Raw genomic sequence first — 9606 nt, forward strand, 5'->3', positions numbered from 1 at the left:
AGAGGTAGTAATTCGGCTGAATTTAGTATACAGGCCTATTTTGGAGTGTGCCTAATGTTGTGTCGTGAGTGTATCAATCACCGTGTGACCTCCCTATGTGATAAATGGTGAAGCATCATCGGAACCAGTTTGAACCAGCTGCCGTCACCGATGGCTCACAACATGACTATCACATTTCCACGGAGCCGGTTGCATAAGACGGAAACCTGGCGATCAAAAATACCCGTTAAAAAAAAAAAAAAAAAAAAGAGCTGTCAATTAATGCCAGACACACAAAAACAGAAGACATTCTTGCCCTACCTACAATTGACAATCCAGCATTGAGGCGTCCTGACCATCCCAAGACGGTGACATTCCAGCTCGCGTCAGTGGTACCTGGTACCTGTAATTAAGCAGCAGCAGGTGGAATGCTAACAATGAAGTTTGGCTTCATGTCACTGGCGGTGATTCAAGCCTCCGAGAGGTGTGTGCCTTGTGAGAAGAATCTGGCCACCTTGTTCCCACAGTATATCATCGCTCGATGCTTACAGCATCGTGATGCATAAAGCACCCGGGCTCTGCTTTATTAATAGTGTCTCGGCATAGATATCACCTTGAAAAGGATTATACGACCACACCGTGTTGCAAATTAAAACGCACATGATATTTTTCTCCGATTTTCCTATATCGACGATCCAAATGACTGTTCCAGAATAATTTGAATGATTTTGAACAAACCTCCCAATGACAACAGCATTTTTTTCACTTCCACTTTTCACGGCCTTACTGTATCTTGGATTTAGTATCAGTATCCAATTTTATTTTGTGGATTTTCTACTATACCGCGGGACTTTGCAGAGATCATTTTTCCACACAAATGTTACTGCAGGGGAACACAAACCGTAAGTCACAGCGCCTTGCATACAAACAGTAGAGTATGGTTCTTGGAACCGCAAAGGTAGGGTACTTGGCGCAGTACCCAGAAAGTAGTAGGGTGTGGCCCTTGGCATTCAAGGGTATGCCGCTGGTATCCAAACAGTAGGGAACAGGTATGCAAAGGTACGGCTTTTGATACCCAAAAGTACAGCCCTTGGTACCCAAGGGTATGTACGGCCCTTGGCTTACATGGGTACGACCATTGGCCTCCAAACAATAGGCTCTTCGTACTTAAAGAATATGGATCTGCCATAGATATCCAATCATATGGTTCTTGGCACCTGAAGGGTTGCGTGCGGAAAACAGCAGGGTATGGCACTTAGTATCAAAATAGTAGGGCTCTTGATACCCAAGCGACCTCGGTACCTGAACTGCAGGGTACAATGTTTTGTACGCGATTGTTAGATTACGTTGTTATCGGTAGGATATGGGGGCTTGCCATCCAAACGGGAAGGTACAGCCCTTGGTACCCCATATGGTAGGGTTCCAAAAATACGAGTCTTTGCCACATCTGTTGGAGGAGCTAAAATTTCACACACAATCGCAATGTTGATGTTTTAGAATTGTCTTCTGGCTCTCCACAGGGGGCCTCCAATTGTGACAGCAAGAACACATCACGCCAAAGACCCCCTTAGCCCCAAAACCACACGAGTGATCCGTCCGCCATATGACCCGCATTAACGGGGGTATGCTTTTACTTACGAAATATGTATCACAAAAAAAATATGTGCGCTTTTCTTTCCCTTTTTCCGAATCTCTCTTCTTCATCGCACCTTGATCCCCTTAACCCAAAATTCAGATCGGAATTCTGCAAAGTGCATCAGTGTGAAAGTCTGAAGAATTAGAATGTTCACCACACTGCCGCTGTCCTGACCTTGACCATTCACATCCGCTAATCCCGTCTCGTGCGCACGCTCTTTTGACGGCTTTAAAATATTGACGACGGATAATAGCATTCGGCCCAGGAGAATGCCGGGAAAAAAGGGGGTGATGGGAAGGAGTCCACGCTCAAAAGATTCCTCGTTCAAGCAGGGAAACAACCCCATTCCCATTCCTGCGGGGAGTTTTGATGAAGCCAGACGACGGAACGTCCTCAGGATTCGTCAAACCCGTTCGGGCTATCTCATCACGCGGTAGTGGTCGTCATCTCCTTGGGAAGGAGGACACCCCAAATGTTGCAAAATTTGGAGTGTTAATAAATATGCAATGACACAATAGAACAGGAGTTGGGATATAGTAGTATTGTATAGCACCCCTGGGGTGCCAATGTTTTTGGCTAAAACTACATATATAGTGTCATGGCTAAAAACATTGGCACCCCAGTGTTTCTGGCCATGACTGTAGGCAATACAATTTATTAGATAACAACTAAAATCCATATATTCAAGGAGACAGTAGTAGCATGTAGCAATTTTTTAGCATTAATGACGCCATTTGGTACCCAATGATAGGCTTTGGCTCTTAGTACCTTTTTGGTAGGGTATAGCAAACGGAAGGATACAGCTTTTGGTACCCAAACATTAGGGTACTTACTACCTTTGGTATTAGGGTATGCCTATTCGTACTAAAGGGTTCAGAACTTGGTACCTGACCTTTAGGGTAAACTATTTGGTTCCAAAAGGTTTGGGTGTAATCCTTTGTATCCAAGAGTAGGGTACATGACACCCAAAAGTGTAAGGTTCTTAGTAGCCAAACGGTAGTGTACGGATTTTGGCACCCAATGGTAGGGTAGTGCCTTTGGTATAAAAGGGTACGGGTTCAGTGCCTGAACATTCGGGTATAGCTCTTCGCACGCAAGCATTGGAGTAGGTTTTTTGGTACATTACCAAGTGGTAATGTACGGCCCTTTCTACCTAATTGTTATGGTACGGCCCTTGGAAGGCAAAGCTCTGTATTTTGGATACCGTGCTTGGTACCTGAACAAGAGATTACTGCGTGGTTGGTAGCCTAACGTTTAGGTATGGCTATAGAAACCTGAAATGCAGGGTCATTTTTTTTTGTACCCAAGGGTACAGTTGTTCGTTTCCAACAATACAATGCTTAAATAACCAAACAGGGTATGGTTCTTGGTACCCGAACTTTAGGGTATGGCTTTTGATACTCAAAAGGTAAGGTATACAAGGTTATGGCGCTTGGTACCCAAACGGTAGGGTATGGCCCTAAACTGTAAGCAGCATGTAGCTAAAAAGGCAAAAAAAGAAAAGCTTTTGAGTTTTACTTTTTTAAATACATGTATTGGATGGAAAGGATGCAGGCACATAACATGATACATTCAAAAATGAGCAGATGTCTAAAAACCAAGGCAAACATTCAATGTAAACCTCAAAATGCAAGATGTGTCCGGCTTTGAAAAAGTGCATAAAAATGGCGATCACAGTTTGGGAAGACTGTTTTGTTTTGGTGCTGTTTAATATTAGAGTGTATGTAAGTATGTATATCTAAGGTGAACGAAACGTGGATTATGGCGCAAAGGGGGCATGAGTGTTGAGGGGCCGCTGGACGATGACGGCGTTGGCCAAGTCCGCCGCTTCGAGGCTCAGCTCTTTGTCGTGGAGCTCCCGCACGGGAAGCGACGTGGTCAAGACGAAAGGCGGGCAGCTCCTCTGGCAGCGCGACACAAAGTCGTGAACGTCTACGATCCTGAGCAGGGGAAGACGGGAGTTAGGGCGTAAATGGTCGCAATAGGCACTCGGTCATGTTTGACGCCAAAGCGAGGGAAACGTCACTGATGGCATAGTGGTACACTAGCCTGACTTTGGTGCAGGCAGCGTGGGTTCAGTTCCCACTCAGTGACCGTGTGAATGGCTGTCCGTGTCTATATGTGCCCTGCGACTGAGTGGCGACCAGTTCAGGGTGTAGTCTGCCTTTCGCCCGAAGTCAGTTGGGATAGGCTCTAGCGCCCCGCGACCCTAATCAGGATAAGCGGTGTTGAAAATGGATGGATGGATATTTTCTTTGTCGTAATTTTATAAAGATTCATCATTTTTGGAAAAAAATATTGAGTTTTAAGAGAATAAAAAAAAAAAAAAAAAAAAAAGAGGAAAAAAAGTAATAATTTCACGAGAAAAACCTGGAATTTCTACCCCCCCCCCCAAAAAAAGGATTCATTTTCAAAATCTTTCATTTCAAGCAAATAAGAGTCTGAATTATTATGCAGAACAAAAGTCACGAGAAAAAGAGTTATAATTTAAGGAGAAAAAAGTCTGCACTTCACGAGAATAGGTGATATTATGAGGAAAAATGTGAGGCTATCAGAAAAAAAAGATGTAATACAATGAGGGGGGAAAAAGTCATTTCACGAGAAAACAAGGTCCTATTTTTACAAAAAATGAACAGTAATTTACAGGGGTTAATTTACTCGTATGATTTTGAAGAATGCTACAATTATTATAAAGTGACCCTGGAACAAGTGATTTCTACTTGCATTATTTCCTTTGGGGGAGGAGTGACAGCTCGTCCTGTGCTTTCCCCCCATTTGAGCGAAGGGGGTCTCTATTATTCATGAGCACCGGTGGTCTCCTGCACACACTGGAGGCTGGCGAAGGTCGGAGGCTCTCTCCATCCTTGAGCTCCTCGCCGTCATTACATAAACGCTGCATCGGGGGTTACGCAACGCATCCCCCTGCTGGGATTTGATAGACGCACTCCATCTCAGATTATGTTTAGCGCGACAGACTAGCATTACACAATCTAAACGAGCAGGAGTCTTTTAGGCCCGGAGATTAAACCAAATTTGCAGATTAACGTTGTTGTTGTTGTTTTTTGTGTGTGTTTGTTTGCTAGCGATGTGTATACGCACCGATGCGATAGGTTGAAGCGCTGCACCAGCCTGCGGCCGTCGGCCAACCAGAGCTGCAGTGAGGTGACCGGCAGGGCGTGGTCCAGGGTTACCATGGGGATGGGGGGAGATTCGCCGTCGTCGTGCACCGACGGCGAGCGGGCCACCACTCGGGGCGCCACGCTGCAGCACCGACACAGAACACAGATTAAACGTGTGGCAGATTAAATCTTTATTTTAAAAATTGATGATGACGGTGGAAGTGACGACATGACCCGCTTAGATTGCTTGGATTGTGAGTGACATCTTGTGGAAAGTAGTAGAATAGCTAAGGGGTGCAAAATGAGAAACCCTCTTTTGTATGGAAATACGAATATGAAATATGAAAACGAATTATCGGCCCTGTTAAAGACTAAATTGAATTATTCATAATTTAACAAAAAATAATACTAACAGATTTAGAGAAATAAAATGGAAATGTTTTTAAAGATTTTCAAATTAAAAAATAATCCCAAAAGCATGCATATAAATATATACACACAAATCTGATTCTGAATCTGAAGTGTTTATGAAATAAAAAAATTAATACCAGTATTATCAATATCCACCGAATGATGATTTTTGTTATTTTATTTTAGTCAGGTCATTTTATTTAGGCCACTTCAATCTTATTAGGATTAATGTATATTGTTTCCTATATGGCGGCACGGTGGACGACTAGTTAGAGCGTCTGCCTCACAGTTCTGAGGACCGGGGTTCAATTCCCGGCCCCGCCTGTGTGGAGTTTGCATGTACTCCCCTTGCCTCCGTGGGTTTTCTCCGGGCACTCCGGTTTCCTCCCACATCCCAAAAACATGCATAGTAGGTTAATTAACAACTCTAAATTGTCCGTAGGTATGAATGTGAGTGCGAATGGTTGTTTGTTTGTATGTGCCCTGCGATTGGCTGGCAACCAGTTCAGGGTGTAACCCGCCTCCAGCCCGATGTTAGCTGGGATAGAAGCTATCCTCTATATATCCATATCCATATATCCAGCACGCCCGCGACCCTAGTGAGGAGAAGCGGCTCAGAAAATGGATGGATGGATGGATGTTTCCTACATCAAGTTTACCAAGTTTTGTAAAGATTGTTTTGAGGGGAATGACATCAAATTCAAGACCTCTACGTCACGAAATGTGACCGATATGCGCTCAATATTGTATCACAATGTTTTGTAATTATGATTTAGTATTCAAATGTATTTATTTTTTTTACATTTATTTTAACTTAATTGCTTTTCTTGTTACCTGGTTCGACACAATGTGGCATTTTTAGGACCTTTGGACCTCTGAAAGGCAGATTGAAAGATTAATTGTCATTTTTAAGGATAATGAAGGGCTGGCTCCATTTAGTAAAATCTAATACATGACGTTTTAATGACACCCGGGATTGTTATTTACCATCAATCTTACTGTTTTCGCTATAATATAAAGACTTAATCGCCCCCTCACCTGCCGAGCCGGTATCCTCGCCCGCTGAAAGGGTGGAAAACCTTCTTCCTGGGAACGTACTCTTCCTCCGTCAGATCCTCCACGTTGACCTCCAGTTCCTCCTCCTCTGCTCGGCTCTCCCACTCTGCCGGAAGTTCCCTGTATTGAACATCACAACACTAATGAGAATACTAACTTGAAGTTATCTTTAGAAATTGTGCTAATAATGAAACTCGCCCCCTTTTGATGGCATCCAGGAACTCCTGGTTTGCAGGGACTGAGTAGCTGCGGAACTCCTGGTCGTTGACGGTGAAGCCGTCCTTCCAGAGACGCACCACCATCTCCACCTAGTGAAAAACGTGTGTATGCGCTGCTCACGTGTGCGACTTGTTTAACAAACTACACGCGTCACAAATGAGAACAAGTCATAGAATTACAAGAATAAAGTGACAAGTTTGCTCCACGATAATAGTCGTAAGTCAAAGTAATAATATGATAATGCAGTTGAAATATTACGAGAGAGAAAAATGACGAATTAACCTGCAATTTCACGTGAGAAAAATGAGAAATATGATGGGAAAAAACATTGAATTCAGAATAAATGACAATTTTATGAGAATAAAAAGGAAATATAATGAGAATAAAATCACAATTTTCCAACCCTATAAAGCTCTAATACAACAACAAAAAGTACATTTACAGGGGAATTAAGTAAAGATTTTAAATACAAAAAATAAAAAATACATTTGAAATATCTTTCAAAATTTGGGTATATTACCACGGTAGAGAATTTTTTTTTTTTTTTTTACGACAACAAGTTCAGAAAAAAACTTCAGAGGAACTATATGAGAGGAAAATTCTACATCTTTTTTGGGGGGGACAAAAATATTGTAAACTTATGACAAAATAGCTATAATTTTGCGAAAATTAAGAAACCATTCCATTCGTAAAAATGGATAAATATTGAAAAAAACAATCCAAGTATTGCAAGGGTAGAGAATCTTAACTTCACGAGGATAAAGTTGAAATATGACCAAGAAAAATACTTTCACGAGAAAAAAGTGAACATTTTACAAAATACGTATATGAAACACGTTATATTTTTTTTACGAAAATGAAAATAAAGTTCAGAAGAATTACACTGCGATATATAATGCAAAAAGTTGTAATAATACCTGAATAGTAGACTAAAGGAAAAAGTCATATTTATGTGTGTGTGGCCCTTAATCTCTGTATGATTATAGAGCAATAATAAATTGAAAAATTCATTACTGACCTTGGATGTTCCCGAGGCGTCATAACAGATCTTCTCCACCTCGTCCAGGAGGTCTTCTACGGAGAAGCTACACCTCATCGGAGCCTCCTCTTCGTTGTCATCGCTGGCAACCCTTTTCGATACAATATTTTATATGAGGTAAAAACTACACTATTACACTTTAGTGCCATAATTGTGTGATATTATGTTGGACACATTAGTCAAAAGTTTTAAGACAATTTTCCATTCAACAGCATGAGAAAGTGTTTTCAAACTTTGGACTGGTAGTGTATAGTGCCCCACAAAAATGGAATCTCCACAAAATTGGAGTCTAACTCTTCCTGTGTTGTGGTTTGACGAAAACAAGCGTTTTCCTTACCAATTGTCATCATCCTCGGTGTCATTGTGTATCATGTCGTCTTGCCTTGTCCATCTGAAAACAAAAAGCATACAAGACAAGCATCAAGGAAGGCTATTTAGAACACATTTAAGTGACTTTAATGCGTCATTTATCTTGTCTTGGGACAGTATTTTTAACGGGTTTCAACATTTCTCAACGATGAATATTTTAAAAAGGTCTATAATATTATTGATGAACATCGTAGGTTATCATTGATAACGAACGTGGGCGAGAGTGATGCAACCAAATCAACACGACACTGTAAAGATTTAACTAACGTCAACAAAACAACATTTTAAGAAAATGTAACTAAGGTAAAATAATAATTTACCAGTATGTGTGTGTGTTTTAACGGCAAATCCGCGGCTAAAACAACTGCAGGTGACTGGATCAATTTACGGCAGCAGCTCTCTGACGCATCCGCCGGAAATTGGCTGGTCGTGTCGCAATGAGGTTTGTTTTCTGTTCATTTGGTGTCAAACGCTTGGAAGCTCAAGATACATAGGGAGATGAAACGAGCTTTTTATGCCATATAATTGTTTTAAAAAAATACAAATTAGGAATATAAGTAAAGGTTCAGAATGTAAATACTGGGTAAAACAAGTGAAAGAGATACAATTTTTGGAGGATTGCTGTTTTATCATTGCCCAATACAATAAACAACCATTGCAGTTTACAGTAGTGTAGTATGCATGATTGACAACTGTTATAGACTAGATAGATAGATAGATAGATAGATAGATAGATAGATAGATAGATAGATAGATAGATAGATAGATAGATAGATAGATAGATAGATAGATAGATAGATAGATAGATAGAGATAGATAATAAAAAAAACATCAAAACAAGTCAGTAATAAATACTAAATAACTAATGACCCTTGTCGATTTATCACTTGACATCATTCTAAAGAGAGAACGAGAGACCCATAAAAAAATGCAAGACAAAGAGACTTACCACTTAACATTGTCTTAAAGAGAGACATATTGTATGCAAAGGGAGAAAGACATAAAAATGAACACAAAATGGGCATACACAAATGCAAGATGGGAGAAAGAAAGAAAAAAAAAGCCATTATTTACTTCATGTAATTGTGTATTTTAATCCCCTAACATAACATTTTGAGTTGTCACTTGATTCTCGGGCCATACTGTACTGAAAATAAGAGAGACCAACCAAGTGAGAGGGAGTTTTTCTTTATTTGTTTTGTATCGCTTTATCAGAAGTGAGTATTTGCGAGCAACAGTATTGTTTTCATGCCTAGAAAGAGTACCACATATGCATTATTTGCCTTGAGGAGGTTGATGGAGAAGTACAGAGAAGGTCAGAAGGAGCTACATTGTGTCTTTGTAGATCTAGAGAAAGCCTATGACAGAGTACCCAGAGAGGAACTTTGGTACTGCATGCGGAAGTCTGGAGTGGCAGAGAAGTATGTTAGAATAATGCAGGACATGTATGAGGGCAGCAGAACAGCCGTGAGGTGTGCTGTAGGTGTGACGAATTTAAGGTGGAGGTGGGACTGCATCAGGGATCAGCCCTGAGCCCCTTCCTGTTTGCAGTGGTGATGGATAGGCTGACAGATGAGGTTAGACTGGAATCCCCGTGGACCTTGATGTTTGCAGATGACATTGTGATCTGCAGTGAAAGCAGGGAGCAGGTGGAGGAACGGTTAGAAAGATGGAGGCATGGACTGGAAAGCAGAGGAATGAAGATTAGCCAAATTAAAACCGAATATATGTGCATGAATGAGCGGGGTGGTGGGGAAAGAGTGAGGCTACAGGGAGAA

The 9606-nt window shown here is 41.2% G+C and overlaps 1 protein-coding gene across 2 annotated transcripts; it reads right to left on the reverse strand.

Moving 5' to 3' along the window:
• Positions 1 to 3134: 3134 nt before the first annotated feature.
• ubxn2a (UBX domain protein 2A) lies at positions 3135 to 8238 on the reverse strand. 2 transcript variants are annotated; one of them, XM_061704473.1, is made up of 7 exons: positions 8149 to 8238; positions 7797 to 7850; positions 7439 to 7550; positions 6400 to 6509; positions 6184 to 6321; positions 4715 to 4876; positions 3135 to 3555 (listed from the first exon to the last, which is right to left on the reverse strand). In XM_061704473.1, exons 2-7 carry the CDS (start codon positions 7829 to 7831, stop codon positions 3375 to 3377), a joined length of 738 nt encoding a protein of 245 aa, XP_061560457.1. In that variant the 5' UTR covers positions 7832 to 7850; positions 8149 to 8238; the 3' UTR covers positions 3135 to 3374. The 2 variants fall into 2 exon arrangements, with proteins under 2 accessions (XP_061560457.1, XP_061560458.1); XM_061704474.1 differs by lacking the exon at positions 3135 to 3555 and adding an exon at positions 4342 to 4540.
• Between the last annotated feature and the right edge of the window lie 1368 nt (positions 8239 to 9606).

Source organism: Phycodurus eques, chromosome 18, assembly GCF_024500275.1.
Source record: "Phycodurus eques isolate BA_2022a chromosome 18, UOR_Pequ_1.1, whole genome shotgun sequence".
Taxonomy (NCBI): Eukaryota; Metazoa; Chordata; class Actinopteri; order Syngnathiformes; family Syngnathidae; genus Phycodurus; species Phycodurus eques.

What these genes read in the sequence shown, in the direction of transcription:
- ubxn2a (XM_061704473.1), bottom strand. Translation starts at nt 7,831, where the DNA reads ATGATACACAATGACACCGAGGATGATGACAATTG. An exon ending in ACCGAGGATGATGACAATTG is followed by an intron (nt 7,551 to 7,796) that starts GTAAGGAAAACG and finishes TGTATCGAAAAG; the next exon opens with GGTTGCCAGCGATGACAACG. An exon ending in CGCTTCAACCTATCGCATCG is followed by an intron (nt 3,556 to 4,714) that starts GTGCGTATACAC and finishes TCCCCTGCTCAG; the next exon opens with GATCGTAGACGTTCACGACT.